At 50.5% G+C, this 19,101-nt stretch overlaps 1 protein-coding gene across 2 annotated transcripts in view; it reads right to left on the bottom strand.

Annotated features, from left to right (window-relative positions):
- The window catches only part of SLC2A9 (solute carrier family 2 member 9), a 241,531-nt gene that overhangs the window by 51,808 nt on the left and 170,622 nt on the right, over window positions 1–19,101 (bottom strand). For both annotated transcript variants that reach the window (XM_058723094.1, XM_058723093.1), the window contains 2 exons: window positions 6,911–7,012; window positions 3,619–3,694 (listed from right to left, as the gene is read on the bottom strand). In XM_058723094.1, the coding sequence (XP_058579077.1) occupies window positions 3,619–3,694; window positions 6,911–7,012 (178 nt within the window). The remainder of the gene's footprint in view (window positions 1–3,618; window positions 3,695–6,910; window positions 7,013–19,101) is intronic.

The following is a 19,101-nucleotide window of genomic DNA, read 5'->3' as shown; positions in this document are numbered from 1 at the left end:
CTCCCCCTACTTCTGCTGTTGAGGCACCTGCACCTTTCCTGCCGAGTCCCTTCGCCATACCCACACCTCTGCAAACAGGCCATTCATCCAGTTCCCTTTAAATTCCCAGCTCCCAGTACCTTCCTGTTGGACCTTGACCAATTTCAAGCTTATGTAATAGTTAAGCGTTTACAGGGTAGTTTTCAGAAGGGCATCTCCCAAATCCTACGTGGTACCGGGCGTGGAGGCTGGGTCTCCGGCTGGCACTGGGACTGCTAAGAATTGGGACTGGGACTCGCGACCCTCCAGTTAGAGCCCACCATCTGTGTGAACACACTGTAGGGACGTAGATGTGTCCCGAGCAATGACGGCTACGTGTTTAACCCGGGTTCGTGAGGCATTCTCATTTAACTGTCATGAAGCCAGGTTCAAAAATGAGGGCCACACACTGATTTGGCGTCAGGATCTCTCTCTTGATTTGTAGGTCTGTTTTAACGTAGATACACTCATTTCTCCTACCCAGTGAATTCTGCACGGTTAGAAAATTAATTTCCTTGTCATTCTGTTTTGCACATAGTTTCCTAACTTCCGAGGGGAACTGAGTCATCTGATTTGACCCCATCGAAGCTCTGGACCACTTAATGCAAGCGGGTGGGCCATCTTTCCAGGTCCAACCAATGTGATAGATAGGGGAGTCCTTTTTCCCTGCCCACACTCACCCATCAGGCATTCGTACGTCCCCATCAGGGTAGCTCTAGCTTTCTGGAGCGTCCAGCTCCTAAACTGTACCTTCCAAGCGCAGTGACCATACTCAGTGTTTCTGGGTAGATGGTGGTGTGTCTGTCCCCCCCCCCCCCCCCCCCAAGCACCGAAACCGGCCTTAGAGAGTTTAACTTCCTGCCGGGCACAGAGCCCCAGCAGCTAAGACTTTTCACACTGTAATTGAGTGCTTGGGGACATCTCCTTTTCCTCAAAGATAAGCTCTTTTATGGCACCTCATTTATTAGCTGTCTCGGCCACTGCCTTGGGGTTATGCGCACAAATAAAATATGTAGCAGGAAACCGCCTTCCCTGTTCCTGTCTTGCCTTGCACCTAATTTCAATTCCCTGTCAAGCCTCCTTGAATTGATTTGCTCATCACAGAAGCTGCCCCAGGCAAACGCCTGCTTTCTTTCCTGGGAGGATGATCCATTTCCCTTAATCCTGGAGGGACAGCCTCAGATGGGGAGTCACACAGCCCTTTATCTCTCAGCATTTCTGAGCCACAATTTCCCAGCGCGGTTCCTCTTGGGATCCGCTCCCTCCTGTCCACTGAAGGTGATCTCCTGACCCAAATGGCAGCCTCCCTTGGGTAATTGCCCTGGGGCTTAAGCTGTACATTGTTGATGTGAGTTCAAGAGAAGTTTCTAAAGCCTGGCCAATCTCGTAGCTAAACTAGTGGCTAGCGGGTGAGGCCTGGCTGCTGGGGAACACGGTGGGGCGTGGGGAGCAGACGGTAGGAGCCCACAGTGATATGGAATTAAGAAGGGCAGACGGACCTCCCTTTAGGGAGACTCCCAGGTGCTGAGGGAAGAGCTTACAGTCAAAACTGCCAGAAACTCAGCAGGCTCTGTGATTTGAAGAAAACCAGTGAAATCGACACTGCCGTAGGAAGAGTGAGGACTTGGGACAAAACACAAGACGAAGCTTAGCAGTTTGGGTCAGGAATGCACTTCAGGTTTGTGGATCGTCCCAGTTAGCCTATCTGTGAAGGAGACGGGGAGAAGACGTCCACTGAGATAAAACATCAACATTCATTGTTCTTGCTGGGAAAACAGCTGTTATGGAAGAAGATAACTCAAAAACACTACAATCACACTATGAAACCGAAAGCTTCCCCTCAGTGGCTGCACTTGTCCTGTGTGTGCACACCTGCATACGTGAGTGTGCACATGTGCGTACTTGTGTGCATGTGTACACGTGGTACATGTGTGTAGATGTGCATGTTGTGTGTGCACGTGCACATATATGTAAATGTGTGCGCATATGCATGCACATGCACCTATATGTACTCGTGTGCATGTATGCATGCGTGTGCACGTGTGTATATGTATGTGCCTGTGTGTGTGTACTGCACATGTGCTCACATGGCTCTGCATGTGTGCACAAACATGTACACATATGCACCTGCGTGTGTATGTATGTGCACATATGTGCATGCATGGAAACGTGGGTATGCACATGTGTGTACCTGTGTGCGTGTATGTATGTGAATGCTGATTTTCGATTAAGAGGTTGAGAGAGGCTCCCCCAGGCCTGATGTCTGATTTTCATTCCAGCCTATAAGCCCCGTGGGAGCAGAGGCTGTCCTGGTCTGCGCCCCGGTGTTCCCAGGGCTAACGGGGAGCCTCTGGCTGCCCCCCTGCAGGGGTTCCCGTGAGAATGCTGACCACACAGGGAGCAAAGGGGGACCCCATAGGACTGAGCACATTTGCCCGTTGAATCTGCTTTAACTGCAATGTGTGCTCCTTGTGGCCCTCCAGTCAATTTGCTGCCCCGCCTGGAAGGTGCCTCCAATCACCGCCACAACGTGGTGAGGGTGTGTGTGCCCGGGTGTGTGCACACACACGTGCAGGCCTAATGCCCTCTGCCAGCCATTCCACAGCCCATTCTGCCACCTCCCTATAACATACTGCTGTCCTGAACAGGGGACAGATGCTGTCTGTCCACCAATGCGACAGGACAGGGAGCTTGACGCCCGTGAAAAGCAGCAACACAAAGGGAGAAACAGAAATTCAGTTCTATTTGTTCTGATAGAAACACACTGTTGTTTTCATCCACATAGAAGCCAAAACAAGGAACCACAGCCACACCCGCCAGACGGATGTGCACAACTGTCAGACCTGCCCTGAAGCCCTTCTCAGCCCCAGTGTGGCCTCTGGTGGGGGCCCCTGAGCACACAGACACAGAGCCAGGGAAAGGCAGGGCCATTTTATAGATGGGGACACTGAGGCCCAAGGAGAGAAGAGGACTTTTCCTGTAGGGAAATGGCAGAGTGGAGGCTGGAAGTGTGTCCTGGGCACATGGAGGCTCAGAACGCTCCAGACTCCACCCTCAGGCAGCTCCAGTATAAGGTGGTGGCTGGGGTCCTGGGAGTTGGGCGAGTCCAACAAAGCTCTCTGCATGCAAGTCGTTCCCATCCCTGCCTCCTCTAGAGCTGCCACGAGCCCAGACGAGTCAGCATGCATCAAGTGCTTGGCCACGTCTGGCACATCCCCAGTGATCAGCAAATCTTGGACATTACTATTATCACTACTATTATTGTTATATCTTCCACGCTAAGTGGTCACTTTTCTGTGGGCACAGACCGTAACTTGAGTATCTCCCGTTCAGCCCAGGCTAGCGCATCTGGCTCGGAGCTCTTGCAACTGTTATTGTAGCTGTGACGCTGCTCTATGTTATCAGTCACCCCACTCTGGGCGAGCCTGTTACCGGCTAGCTACCATCTGTGGGATGGAAAGGAAGGTCATCGTTGCATTCAAATGGGTAGGGAAGTCTCTCTTCCCCTCCGCTCCCAGGTGGGCCTTGCCCCTCGCTCCCATCTGTACAACGAGAACACCCCAGCTCGGTGGTGGTGGTGAGGAAGGAGGCGCTTCTTACCTGGCCCGCTGCAGAAGGAGGCTATGATGGCCAGAATGCACACGATACTCAGGTATGGGATCCAGGGGGCGTGGTCCTGCGAGAGAGCAGGGGTGTGGGCAGGGGTGCAAACAGGACCTGGGTTCCCAGCCCGGCTCCTCCTTGATCTATCTGTGTGACCTTGGGCGGGTCACTTTACATCTCTGAGCCCTGACAGGTATGAGATAAGTTAACTGGTGTCATTCAGTATGTTTAGATGGGCTGTCACCTGTCCGGCAGGGTTGGGGTGGCTTGGCGCTGGGTGTGGAAAGATGTATAGGAAATTGCCCCTGTGCTAGGAGACTGGATGGTTGATAAGCAGAACATGGTGTCACCAGTGCTGGGACATGGGGAGCATGGGAGGAAGGAAGGGTCAGGGCACCCGAGTCCAATCTAGAGAGATTTAGGGATGGGAGGAGAGTGTGTTCACCTCTGAAGGCTGAGCCCGGGTCACACAAGAGGAAAAGGAAAGGATAAAAAGTTTCAGGAGATGGTTGTATGTTAGCAATGCCACAGAGGCACAGAGGAGTACAGCACAGGGGTAAGCAACAAACTTTCAGAGTGGAGGGTGGGGGTAAAGAGAAGAGAGAGCAGCCCTTCCATGTCCAAGTCTATCAGCTCTTGCTGAAGGAGGATCTAGAATTGAGAAGAGCATTGTGAGGTCTTGCACACTGCATGGCTCACTACTGCACTAAGTTACCATCCATTCATCCATCCACCCATTCATCCATCCATCATCCACCCATCCATCCATCCATCTATCATCTTTCCATCCATCTATCATCTATCCAACCACCCATTCATCCAACTACCATCCATCCACACCTTCTTCCATCCATTTATCATCTATCCATCCACCCATTCATCCACCTATCCATCCATATATTCATCCACCCATCCATAATCCATCCATCCATCCATCCATCCATCCATCCAACCACCTACCCACATATCCATCCATCCATCTATCCATCCATCCATCTATCAATCCATCTACCCATCCATAATCTATCCATCCATCCATCCATCCATCCATCCATCCATCCATCCACCCACCCACATATCCATCCATCCATCCATCCATCCACACATCCATCCATCCATCTATCCATCCATCAATCCATTCACACATCCATCCACCATCCATCCATCCATCCATCCATCCATCCATCCATCCACACATCCATCCATCCATCCATCCATCCATCCATCCATCCATCTACACATCCATCCATCCATCCATCCATCCATCCATCCATCCATCCATCATCCATCCACCCATTCATCATCTATCCATCCATCCATGCATCCATCTATCCATCATCTTTCCATCCATCCATCAACCCGCACATTCATCCATCCATCCATCTATCCAACCACCCATTCATCCAACCATCATCCATCCACACCTTCTTCCATCCATCTATCCCTCCATCTGTCATCCATCCATCCATCCACACCTTCTTCGATCCATGTATCATCTATCCGTCCATGCATCCATCCACCCATCCACACATCCATCCATCCATCCATCCATCCATCCATCCATCCATCATCCATCCACCCATCCACCGATCACTATTCATCATCCATCCATCCATCACCTATCCACCCATCCACCCATCATTCATCCATCCACCCATCCATCCATCCATCCACCCATACATACATACATCTATTCGTTTATTTGGCAGACTGTTCTTAGTTCCTCCTGAGTGGCATGCCCTGGGCTGGGAGGTAGGAATACAGAAATGACACAGGCATGGCGCTTACCCCCACAACTGCCTATTGGAAAAGAGAGATGAGTCAACAGGGAAAGCCAATCCTGTGTGATAAGTGATAGTGCAGGGTTGCCCCTGGGGTCCCTGGGAGCACAGAGAAGGTTGCCTCACTGAGACACTGGGTAAGGGAAGGCTTCCTCGAGGAAGAGGTATCCAAGGGGTATCCAGGTCTTCGTGGGTTTGGAAAGTGAGAGAAGCCAGGTGAGCAGAGGAGGGCCCAGGAAGAGGAAAGGGCAGTCTCTTTGGGGGCTGCTGGGAACAGGGCTGGCAGAGCAGGGAAAGGGGGACATGGGCAGATGAGGGCAGCCAAGCCAGGAAGAGCTCTGAAACCTTGTGGCATGAGGCCTAGAGGGCCCACGTGCTTCAGCAGCCCTTCCAGACATCTGACACAATGTCCCAGAACATCGCCCAACCGGTGAAGGAGCCAGCTTGGTCAGTCTGAGGGGCCTGCAAAGGCACCCTGTGCAGGACACCCCTGCTCTGGCAGCGGGGAAGCAGAGGTCACTGCCAGCACATCACCCCCAAGGGAGACATGACCACCTCCCACCTGGTCAGCGCGCCCAGCAGCACGTCCTTTCTGTCTGTCAGGCACTGCTATGCTCACCTTGCCTTTTTCTAGAGGTTTTTGGGACATTAAGACATTTGGCAAATGATCAACACACGCAACTTTCCATCTAGGGATTCATTTTTGAAAAGTGCCCAGATTGGCTGACCACCGTGACCTGGCCTCACGCTTCCCTTGGCACTAAGACAGGCAGTGCTCAGTCACTGCGTGCTGTCCTGAGCAGGGCAGGGGCAGAAGGAAACCCCACGATCCTGGAATCTCATCCCAGCTCTGCTATTTACTAGCTGTGGAACCTTGGGCAGCTTATTCATTAATATTTATGCCTCGGTTTCCTGTCTCCATAAAAGGGGGAAAAAACCACTCTCACCAGGATTAGGTACCTTCTCCGAACCCCCGTCATGGTCGGGGGCCCTGCCGAGTACTCTAAGTGCGTTTTCTCATTTAGTCCTCCTAACACCCCTGGGTATACAGAAAGCTCTCCCATTTTAGAGATGGGGCCCTGAGGGGCAGAGCTCCTGCTGGAGCCCACAGGCACTTGTGGAAGTGTCTTATATGACAGCGCCTGCTGTGCTGTGTGGAAACATGGGAGCCGGAAGAGGCATCTGAGGGATCCTCTGGTCTCCTCTGTTCCACAGACGGGTTAACTGAGGCTCAGAGAGGGGACATATCTTGGCCGAGATCACACGGCTCATTAGAGGCAGCGACAGGACTGTCCATCCAGTCTCTGTCTCTGAGTCCAGGGCCCCTCACCAACCTTCCTCCGCGAGGGCACCAGCTGCTTCTGAGCTGAGATGCCCCTTGGGAAGGCCGTTCTGCAAGAGGTGCCTGCCAGCCTCGAAAACTTCCCACGCCAAGGCCCCGGAGTACCGAAGCCGGAAGCCAGCTCCGTGCCGGTGTCCCTCGGGGTACGACGGGTGCATGCTCTCACCTGCAGCGTCAATGTAACGGTGAGGATTCCAAAGAAGAGGGCCATCAGCCCAAAGCCGCCCATGAGGAGGGGTCTCCGTCCCAGGCGCTCAATGACCAAGCCCTAAGTCAGGATCAGAGAGAGGTGGTTATACTTCACTCCTAGCAGCAGGAGGAGGGGAACGTGGTGCCAGGAACCGGCACTGGGGCCAGGGTGAAAGAAGGCTTTGACCTTCAGACAGCCCCGTCACATTCTCCGAGGCCACAGCCAGAAAGGCCAAGGTCTTTATGAGAAAGGGAGGGAGAACAAAGTCACCATTCTTGAGCACCTACTGTGTGCCCACACGTTCCCCTTTCCTCCTAATCTTTCTTGTTAGGGAAGGATGGGCTCATCTGCTAGCTGGTCTGCAAGAGGAAATGAGCGGATACGGTTGCCGTAGCCCTTTGCCCACTCTTTAGAGCCAGCCTGCGGGCCGAAAGCAAGGGCTCTCCACTCCTTATGCCCCCGTGTATAGTTTTTAGAGGGGCAGACTCCCAAGGCAGGGGCCCAGGGGTAAGAGCGGACAGAGAAGGTTCTGACGCTTTCCACTCTGCTGGTGCCCGGATGGGTCAGTTTCATTCTGGGGTGTGGTACCAGGAAGCCCACGTGACTGTGGCTCCTGAAGCTGTGTCCTCGGGCCCAGCTTCCCACAGCTAGGACTGTCATTGACGTCTATCCGGCTGGCCCCTGTGTCTACCTCTCCACTGGGTAAAGGCAGGGCTCTTCATTGAGCTCCTCTAATTGCTAACGACCCTGAAAAACAGTCATGTAGCCGAGTTTCAGAAACAGGCAGACTTGGGCTTATATTCTGGGTCGCTGGCTTTCCAGATGTGTAAGCTTTGGCATATGACTCCCCTTCCCAGAGCCCCAGGGCCTTTATCTGTGCAAGGAGGTCCAAATACCCTACAACAAGGCTGCCTGGAAGGGGTGGGTGCTTAAATAAGCGGCTGCATTCAAAACACGTAACAAGTCTTCCAATTTGTCAAGTGCCTTCCCTCCTCTTTCTTCCCCCGTCTCATTGCACAGAAAGAGCACACTGAAGGTCAGAGAGGTGAAGTAACTCAGTGGCCATCACACAGCCAGTAAGAAAGAGATAGAGAGAGAAACAGAGAGGGCTGGGGGAGGGGAGTATTGAATTAAGGGCGTCTGAATAAAAATGCACAACTTTTCTCCACTGGGCAATCAGGCAAGGCTTCCTGGAGAAGGCAACAGTGGCGGTAGCTCGTCAGGCAGAGGGACCAGTGGGTCAAGTGAGCCATCTGGTTTGGATAAGGGAAAGGAGTGCCACCGCCGGGGGCCATGAAAGTGGAACAGGTGCTCCTGTCCTCCAGCTTCAGATGACAGTTCAAAAGCCAGAGCATCAGACTGAACAGTCCCAATCCTGCCTCAAAGCCTGAAGGAGTGTTTCTGCGGGAAACCCCAAAACTCCTCTTTTTTCCTCTTTCCTCACACCCTACTCTGAGGAGGGCGGGTGATAAAAAGGCTTCTGGGTGAGCTCTCCTGGAGCCGCCAAGGGCTGTTGGCCACTCGCCCAAGCACACACCAAAGGCGGGCAGGCATAGCCCCAGGCAGGCTGGGTGCTTGGTATGAACACTGAGGGGACCGGGGAGGGGGCTCTGGCGCAGAAAGTCAGTGGCGTGGGAGGAAACGTCCTTGGCTGACGGCCACATGTCTCAAAAACATCTACAACTTCCTTTCCAGAAGCCTCTCCCTCTGCGGCCTAGGAAGGCAAGGCTGACCCAAGCGCCTCAACTTGGCCTCCTTGACACCTGACCCATCAGAGCAGAGCACAGGTGGCATCCAGATGTGCATGGACCTGAGATGGGCAGACCTGGCTTCAAGTCCTGGCTCTGCACCCAGGACAGGGGGCTCAGTTTCTGGAAGCCTCGGTTTCCCCACCTGACAAACGGAAGTGGTAATACTGTCTTTGCAGCATAGCTACGCAATCAGAGGCGAAGAACTCACGGTGTCTGAAGTAGGCGCGGGAACCACAGAGGCTTCCAGCAAATGGCAGATAATACATCCTTGCAGTCAAGGGGGGGGACCGGGTCTGGTCCCAGCTCCTGCCTCTAACTGGCCACGTGGCCTTGAGACAGCCAGTCACCCTTCTGTGTCTTCCTCGCTCCTTTTTTCTGATGCCGATGGGTTAGCGTGGATGATGACCTCTGCCTGAGTGCCTGTGATGTGCCAGATGCTGCATTAAGCGCTTATCAGGCATCAACTTATTTAATTCTCACAGCAACTTTATGAAGTAGGACCGATTATTCGTCAGATTTTACAGGTAAAGAAACTGAGACACAGAGGTTTTGGGAACTTGCCCAAGGTCACGTGGCTGGTAGGAGGCACAGCTGGGATCATCTACAAAGTCTTTTCTGGTTCCTGAGACATTACAATTTTCCAAACTAGAAACAGACCAAGCCCCCACTTTGTAATAGTTTCCTGTGGCACCTGGATGTATAGCACCTGTTCCCTGACCCCTTCCTCACTTGAAGAACGGGAGCTTTGTTATTTCCCAGAACCTAGGAGCGCACACCTGGCAGGTACTGAGCCAGTGTCTGCTGATTGAGTGAAGGTTTATCTTTGTAAGGCAGGTACAACAGTTCACATATTGCAGAAAAGGACGATGAGGACACTAAGATCACTCAGTGGCAAGTTAGGCCCAGTGAGACCCCTGGAGAAAGCAAAGATCAGTGCTTGCTGAGAAAGTTCTAGAGAGAAAGAAGGGCCAGCATCTAAGTCATCTCTCCTCCCCAAACCCTCATGAGTTGGGTCCCACCAAAGGGGAGGTCCTGATATGGGCTGCCAGGGCGGGAGGAACAGGTGCAGGGAAACCGGGCCCCTGGGTGGCAGGTGGGCTGGGGGATGGGGAACGTTAGAGACACCCGCGATCAGAGATTCTGGGATGTGTCAAAAGTCATACAGAGCTACTCAGAGGTAAGGAAGTGTAATACATGCTCCCTCACACTGCAGGGATGGCTGAAAAATATCCATACCCTTGGATTCAGTCATTCACCTTCTGGGTATTTATCCCAAGGAGACAGACATTTGGTGGGAGACTCACGGACAAAGACCTTCAATTGTAGTGTAATTTATACGAATGAGGAAATAGAAACCATCTAGAAGTCTACCAAGAAGTGAATCGACTCAATAAATACCGGAATATCCTGATGATAATTACAGAATTCACGTATTTTAGAAGAATTTTAAAGAACAGAAAAATCACGAGGTTACACTTCTGAGGGGAAAGAGCAGGGCACAGAGCTATACCTTGCATATACTCATGTACGCAGTTTTGTAAATCGCGATTCTATTGAATGAATATACCCTGGAAAAATATGCAAAAACAGCTTATAATGGCTAACTCTGGTTGGGGGGAATAGGTGATTATTATTTTCTCTTGTTAGTTTTCAGTCTTTTCCAAGTTTTCTACAATAAGCTTTCCTTTTTAAAAAAATTTTTTTAATGTTTATTTACTTTTGCGAGAGACAGAGGCAGAGTGTGAGCAGGGGAGGGGCAGAGAGAGAAGGAGACACAGAATATGAAACAGGCTCCAGGGTCTGAGCTGTCAGCACAGACCTTGACACGGGGCTCAAACCCACAAACCGTGAGATCATGACCTGAGCCGAAGTCGGACACTTAACTGACTGAGCCACCCAGGTGCCCCTACAATAAGCTTTTTCTACTTAAAAAAAAAAAAAAAAAAAGTCTAAGAAACAGACTTAGCTAAAGCATTGGAGACACAAACCCCTCTGCCCTGAGTCACAAATTGTTACTCTTCCCCATCACCAGTGATTTCCAATACCCACATGTGTAAATCTTCTCCATGTAGAATGTTTCTATTAACAATCTCAGGATGGCATCACCATTCTTAGAGTTAACACGACAGAGCCCACAATTCAGCTGGCACCGAAGACGAAGGCAGCCCATAGGCAGAATGTGTGACAACGTTATCTCCTTGGGTTAAGTGCCCAGTGACAGAGCACTGAAACGACGACAGAAATTACCATGACGAGAATCAGTCACTGCAAGACACAGGGCACTGAAGTTGCTGCCCTGAGATTAACACGTGTTGCATTGTTACGCTGTGATTAATGTGTGCTTGGCATTGACGTTAGCGTTTATTTTTTCTTTTTCTTTTTTTGGTTTGTTTTAGTTTCTCCTAAGGCACCACCAACAATTTCAATGTCAGCAAACGTGCCCCCAATACAAACCAGTGGAGAACCACTGTCTTACATCATGATGCCAACAATCAAGTGCTCTGGGGTCGGGGTGGGGCATCTGGTTGTTTCACTTCCCTAAAGTCTCCTGATGAACCAGTAACTGAAGCCAAGGTAGAGCTGGAAACAGTGATTCGGTGATTCGGAAACAGTCTCTCAAGATGTCTAGGAAGACACCAAGGAAACAGCTGTGAAAGCGAAAGACATAAAAACAACTCTGTCCATCCTAGTGGGAAAACCAATCAGCCTGCAGGGCTCCTTCCTTCAAAATCTCTGCCTCTTTTAAATCGTTTTAATGTGCAGCCTGTTGAAAGGGATTAGGGTAAACACGGTATTTCCACTCAGCATTAAAATCATTAGTGAAAACATTAACTCAAGATGAACAGTGGCCTCTGAAGGTTTACTGATGTCAGCTGGGGATGGACTGTCATCCTCCAAGAAATCCCTTCTGGGGACTCCTGACCCACGGAGTCATTCAGCCGTTCAGCAGCCATTTACTCAGCGCTGACTGCCCACCCACAGTGCTAGGATGCTGGTGGAATGATAATGAGAATGCTTTTGTGGTGGTTGTTGTATTTAAACTGCATTTTAAAAAAAATTTATTTATTTTTGAGAGGCAGAGCACAAGTGGGGGAGGGACAGAGATAGAAGGAGATGTAGGATCCAAAGCAGGCTCTGAGCTGTCAGCACAGAGCCCAATGTGGCGCTCAAACTCACAAACCGTGAGATCATGACCTGAGCCGAAGTCGGATGCTTAACTGACTGAGCCACCCAGGCGCCCCTGTTGTTAGTATTTAAAAATCAACTATAGGGGCTCCTGGGTGGCTCAGTCAGTTGAATATCTGACATCAGCTCAGGTCATGATCTTGCAGTTTGTGAGTTCAAGCCTCACACTGGGCTCACTGCTGCCAGTGCAGAGCCTGCTTTGGATCCTCTGCCCCCCGCTCCCACCCACCCCCCCACACTGCCCCCCATCTCTGCCCCTCCCCCACTTGTGCTCTCTCAAAAATAAATAAACATTAAAAAATCGTCTGTATTGACTTAGATTAAGGTCTTAGATTCAATAAAACGTACCAACTTTAATTGTGCAGTTTGGTATGTTTTCACAAATTTATACACCTATAAAGCCGTGACCACATCAAGATACAGAACATTTCTATCACTCTAAAGCACCCTTGTGCCCCTTTCTCTAGCTGCAAGCAACCACTGATGTGCCTTCCATGACTCTAGATCAGAGTACACTAGATTAGGTTAGAATTCCACATTGGTGATCACTGCTCTTTTGAGATTCATCCCTGTTGTATATATTATTCCCTTTCAGTGCTGAGAAGTATTCCATTGAATGGATATACCACAGTCTGTTTCTCCATTCAGCATTTGATGGACATTTGGGCTGTTTCAGTTTGGCGTCTTATGACTAAAGCTGTTGTAAACATGGGGGTTCAAATCTCTGTGTAGAAATGTGCTTGATCTTGGGTAAATACTTACGAGAAGAATGTCTGGTAGTATGGGTACAATTTTTATGAGAAACTGCCAAACAGTTTTCCAAAGGGTTGTACTATTAGAAATTCCCACCAGCCACGTATGAGAGTTCCAGTGGCTCCACATCTTCATCAACGCTTGGTATCATCAGCCATTTTGATATTAGTCATCCTTATGGTGAACAGTGCTGTCTCGTTGTGGGTTTTAGTTTTAATTTCCCAGATGGCTTGTGGTGTTCAGCAACTTTTCATCCATTTATTGATACTTCTGATTTTTTCTTTTGTACAGTGCCTGCCCAAGTCTTTTCCAAGTTCATTTCCAAGTGGCTGATAGTCTTGCTTTTATTGAATTCTAAGAATCCTTTATATCTTCTGGATTCAAGCCCCCTGTGAGATGTGTGCTTTGTGAACATTCCTCACTCTGGCCTGCCTTCCCATTTCCTTAACAGAGTCTTTGAAATAGTCACAGCTTTTCATTTTGATGAAATCCAATTAATAATTTTAAAAAATGGTTCATGTTTTTTGTGTCCCATCTAAGAAATCTCTGCCTACCCCAAGGCTGCAAAGACTTCCTCCTATGTTCCTTCTAAGGTTTTATAATTTTTCTAAGGTTTTAAAAACTTCTAAGGTTTTATAATTTTAGCCTCTATGTTTCAGTCCATGGTCCACTTTGAGTTAATTTTGTGTGTGGTATGAGAGAAGGGATGTCTTTTGTGTTTTCCATGTGAATGTCTAGTTTTTATGGTCCTGTTTGTGGTAAGACTGACTTTCCCCATTGAATTCCTTTGGCATCTTTTATATTTTTGGATTCTATTCTGTTCCATTGATCTGTATGGCTGCCCTTACACCAACACCACGCTGTCCTGGTTACTATGTACTGAACATTGTACAGCACTTACTATGCACCAGGCACGGTTCTAGATGCTTTGCATATAGTCATAATTTAATCCTCATAACATCTCCATGGGTACACAGAGGCTCAGAGAGGTTGAGCAGCCTGCCCAAGGTCACGTGGTGGCAGAAACAGCATTCAGGTCCAGGCAGACTGGTTCCAGACTCTTGTTCTGACCCCCTGCACTGTCCTGCCTCTCATCACTGGCACATACAGATTTATCAAAAGGAAATATGCTGTCTCCCAAGGCTTTCTTTCCTTTGGGTGAGGCGCTGGCACAAGGGCAGAGAGAAGAAGAAGACAGGAGTTCTGGCCCTTGGGGAACCTTCTGGGTTGAATTGTGACCTCCCCAAAAAAGATATGTTGAAGTCCTGACTCCTGGTACCTCAGAATGTGCCTTTGTTTGGAAATCAGGTCTTTACAGAGGTCATCAAAGTCAATGAGGACACGATGGCCAGCCCTAAACCCATGTGACTGGTGCCCTTATAACAAGGGGGAGTTTGGACAGACGCACGCACAGGGAGAACACCAGCTGAGGATGAAGGTCGGGGTCAGGCTGATGCTTCTGCAAGCTGAGGAACACCACGGATTGACCGCAAAGCACCAGATGCTGGGGGAGGGGCCCGGAACAGACACCATCTCCAAGTCTTAGAAGGAATCTGCCCTCTGCCACCTGGGTCTCAGACTTCCGGCCTCCAGAAAGGTGAGAATATGCATTTGCATTGTTCAGGTCCCTCTGCTCGCTGTGCTTTGTTATGCAGCTCTAGAAAACTAACGGGGGCGCTCACTGCACATTGTGTTAAATGATTAAACACATGAGGAGAGAAGGAAGGGACCCAGGGAAGGAAAATCTAAAATGTCACTTATTTCAAATGCGACTCAATGCTTCCAAATCTGACTTAAGTGCACTTATAGTATTTTACAGATATTACTTTGAATTTCATACTACTATAAATTTTGTAGGCAGAAATCTGCCTAGGTTGTATTCTTTGTTTACATCTACGGATAAAGGGCATGAAACATTTGGTGGCTGGCAGAATTCCTGACATTTCAGGGGCTGCAGAGCCCTGTAAGGGTTCATTCCTCGACAAGATCCTAAGGGAGGCCCTGTTCTTCCTGTCCTTCCAGGCCAGGACTCTTCTGCTCTGCTCTTCCCATGAAGTCAGTCTCTGCCTGGCTTGATGTGTTCCTGAGCACAGGGGCCACTGTTGGCCTCCCGAAGAGGAAGGGCTGTCCTTGGGGGAGGGGAAAAGAAAGGGGAGTGGAGAGGAAGGGGAAGGGTGGGGAGGAGGAGGACAGGGGAAGGGAGAGGACAGAAGAAAAGGAGAGGAGAGAAGAGAAAAGGAAAAGAAAAGAAAGGAAAGGAAAAGAGAAAAGAAGAGGAAAAGGAAAAGAAAAGAGAAAAGAAAAGAAAAGAAAAGAAAAGAAAAGAAAAGAAAAGAAAAGAAAAGAAAAGAAAAGAAAAGAGCATCTGACTTCTGTCCAGGTCATGATGTCACAGTTCATGGATTCGAGCCCTGAGTCAGGCTCTACGCTGATATTCAGAGCCTGGAGCCTGCTTCAGATTCCGTTTTTCCCTCTCTCTCTTTCCCCCTCTCCTGCTTGTGCTCATGCTCTCTCTCTCTCAAAAATAAATAGGCAAAAAAGGGAAGGGGAGGGGAGGGGAGGGGAGGGGAGGGGAGGGGAGGGGAGGGGAGGGGAGGGAAGGGAAGGGAAGGGAAGGGAAGGGAAGGGAAGGGAAGGGAAGGGAAGGGAAGGGAAGGGAAGGAATCAGGAGGGAAGAGAATGGGGGGCCAGGGTGTTGGTTCCTGGCTCCCTTTCTCCAGGCACATTTTGGCTGGCTGAGTCTCTCCACTGAAGGTCACGGCTCCCGATGGATGGCCTGCCCACCCTACAGACCCACCCACCCGAATTAATCCGTCTAATCCGTCCTCCGACCTGGCTATCTGGACAGCGCCCTCATCCCTTGAGCCTGACCACAATGCACTCCAGCAACCTGCCCCACTTCTCAGCCCCCCTCAATCTGCACCAACGCGTCTCACCGCATCCTTTCCTGTATCAGCCACCATACACTTGACTTAGCTCACACTGCTGTTCCCGGTCTGTCCCCCGACTAGGAGCTCTCCTTCTCCTGGGCAAGGGCTTTTGTCTCCTTTGTCCACTGATGTATCCCACACACCTACACCTGTGCGGGCACAGAGTAGGGGCCCCACCAGCACTTGCTGAGTGTTGGCGGAATAAACACTCTGGCTCCAAGTTTCATCTTCCGATTTTCTTGGAAGGCAGGAGGGCATTTTCAGCTTTTTCCACGGCATCTGTCTGGTTCTCTTCTGGAACACTCGTAACCAACAAAAACTGTATTTGTTTGCTCAGGCTGCCGGCAAAAGGTTCACAAACTATGCGGTTTAAGTAACAGACATTTCTTCTCTCACGATTCTGGAGGCTGGGAGTCCGAGATCAAGGTGCCAGCAGGGCCGTGCTCCCTCCGAAGGTGCAGGGAAGACTGTTCCAAGGTTGTTCTAGCTGCTGGGAGTTTCTTTGCCTTCTGTAGCATGCCTTCAAAATTCACATGATGCTGTGTGTGTGTGTGTGTGTGTGTGTGTGTGTGTGTGTGTGTGTGTAAATTTCCCCCTTTTAATAAGAATGCCAATTATATTGGATTGGTGGTCCCTCTATTCCAGAATGATCTTTCCTTAACTAATTACACCTGTAATGACTACCTCCTGAGGTACCGTTAGAGCTTCAACATATAAATTCTGTGGGGATGACAATTCAACCCGTAGTAATAATTACATTTACTGAGCACCTGTCTTATGCCAAGTGCTGTGAATTACTGTATAGCTCTCCTGGTAAGACCTGTGGAGGTCTTATTGTATTATTCCCACTTTCCCTTAGAGAAAAAAGGGGCTCAGAGAGGTTAACTAACTGGCCCAAGGTCACCCAGCGACTGAGCTCAGGGCCATGAGCCCATGGAGCCCAAACACTCCACCATCCTGCCTGGTTGTCGGTGCCCACTTTCTGCTCCAACAAGCACCAGATCCAGGGGCTCGAGATGCAGCTGTGAACTCTGAAGGTTTTGATTCCGAAACTGTGTGTTCGTTGGGAGGCAGAGGGGGGCAGGGGAACCAGTAGGATTCTTTTTCCCACTTGAATGCTAGACACAGCCCATTCCTGAGTAAGAATGACTTAACGTGGATTGTGCTCCCCCTGGTTAGAAAAGGCAGTCTCCGCTTCTCCTCGAAGGAATGAGGCTCGCGCTCCACAAGCTGCTGCCCGGCGTGTCAGCTGACACTCGGGCTCCCACGGCCTGCATGACACACGGTGGGGGTTCGCTCACAGAGTTAATGCTGCGCCAAGAAAATCGATTTGGAAAACCAGTTGTTTCTGCAAGATGCAATGATTCACAGCTGCCCAAGCCGATGAGCAGTGCCAGGAGCCAAAATTAATTGCGAAGCAAATGAACAAAAATGTCTTTCTCAAGTGTCCTGGGTCCCAAAGCCGTTTTAACAGACTGTCAAAAACTCGGTAAGAAGAAGAAAAATTGGAAAGTCCTTTCTGATAGGCTGCTGCCTCACAGGGCTGGATGAAACAGTGTCCGTCCGTATCTTGGAAAATGAGGTGATGAACACTTTGGAGAGGCCAAGGGGTTTAGCGAAGATTGGCTGCCAGGACTGCTGCCGTGGCCTTCATGCACACTGACGTCTGCCTCCACAACAGCTCTGTAAGGTGCTGGCTTAGTTTCCTGTGGCTGCCGTAGCGGATTAGCACAGACTCAGCGGATGAAGGAAGTCAGAAGTCTAACATGGGTCTCGTGGGGCAAAAATCACAGCTTCTGGCAGGGCTGTGTTCCTTCTGGGGGCTCTAGTGGAGAATCTGTCCCTTGCCTTTCCAGCTTCCAGAGGCCACCAGCTCTCCTTGGCTGGTGGCCCCTTCTTCTACCAGAGACAGTAAGTGCCACTCCAACATCGGCTTTTGTCCCTCGTGACCCCCAACCCTGCCTCTTTCACTTTTAAGGACCCTTGTGATGACACTGGGCCACCTGGTGAGTGCAGGATGACCCCCCCCATCTCCAGATCCGTACCTTAACCACACCTGCAAAGCCTCTTCCGCTGTGTGAGGTTACACGCTTATGCTTCCAAGAATGATGACAGGGACATTTGGCGGGGGGGGACAGTATTCTTACCACACGCAGGCCTGGCTATGTCCATTTTAAAGATGACAAACAAATTCAGAGATGTTGGGCAATTTTCCCCAGACCACTCAGCTGCAGGTGGGTCACTGGGCTCTGAATTCAGAGCTGCTGGGCCCTACAGCCTTAGCTCTTTCTCCCCTCTTTTTCTTAGCTCCACCTCAGGCTCCCTGCCTCATGCTGGAGTCAATCTCGAGGTGCTCCAGAGATTAGGCTAAATGCTACCGTGTTAAGAACTGCTCCCAACGAACTCTTCTGCATCTCCGTTTTCTTTAGAAGACACACTGGGAGGGGTGCAGATGACTGGGGCCATGTGCACAGGGCCAGGCGACAGGCTGCCAGTGCACTTTCCTTCCCATCATCGGGCTCATGTCTGCTGGACCTTCAGTGCTCGCCTTCCTGGGGCCCTCCTCCAGGAAGCCCTCCCAGGAGAGTTCATCCCAGGGCTGCACGTGGTATGTGTCTGTTTCTGGATCTTTCTCCCTAGAACGCGACCACTTCACTGGTGACCCCCTAGCACAAGCATGCTATGGGTGTGCTGGAACTGCTTGCGGAACGGATGCCTGCGTGCATGAACGACTCTACCGTGACGGCTATGAAGCCGTCACTCCCCACAGAGGGCCCGCAGGGAGGTTGCTCTGGAACACACATGCCACGTGACCATGACCCACCATGATCCACACTTGAAGGCAGGAGGCAGGCAGACTCCCAGTCTGACCCCTGCCTCTCCCAGGAGGGGGAAGTCACTTTCCCTCCTTCCTGCGATTAGCACTTCCAAGAAATGCTCTGTCAAATACTGTCAGCTTTTAGTGAAGATGATCCACCGGCCAGAGAGAGGGCACCAGAAGGAGGACACGTGGGGTCAGGGAGACGGGGTTGGAGGCATCGTTACTCTCTCTGCTCCTCTTTCGAACCAGGTCGACAACCTGACTTTGAGGAGTGATGTGAGTGAGCGTTCCTGAGATCCCAGGTAAAGCACTTCTGGGTCCTTGGGAGCGGCGGGGGCCCTCGATGCCAGCTCTCCCCACTCCCTACTGGCTGTGCGATCCTGAGCAAGCCAGCTCTTTGGGACTTGGTTTCCTCACCTATCAGAAGATTGTGAGAGTCCTCGTAAAACCCTGCTCTCTGCAGGCGTGTTCATCACAGCCTTACTTAAGATGACAAGTGTCGACAAATGGGGTACTTCACACTCTGTGAGCCCACACCGTTTGCCAGGCACCGCTGGCATGTATTCACCTGTTCAATCCTGACCCCATCTCTATAAGGCAAGGGCAACGTCCTTGTTAAAGAAATGAGGAAACCGAGTCACAGAGCTGTTGAATAACTTCGCCAGGGTCACGCAGCTCAAAAGGAACGGAGCTGGGGTCAGAATCCAGGCTCTGCCGTCCAGGCTC

The sequence above is a fragment of the Neofelis nebulosa genome, chromosome 3, assembly GCF_028018385.1.
Source record: "Neofelis nebulosa isolate mNeoNeb1 chromosome 3, mNeoNeb1.pri, whole genome shotgun sequence".
NCBI classification, from domain to species: Eukaryota; Metazoa; Chordata; class Mammalia; order Carnivora; family Felidae; genus Neofelis; species Neofelis nebulosa.
The sequence above is the reverse complement of the archived record's forward strand: the minus strand, read 5'-3'. Positions and strand labels throughout refer to the sequence as shown.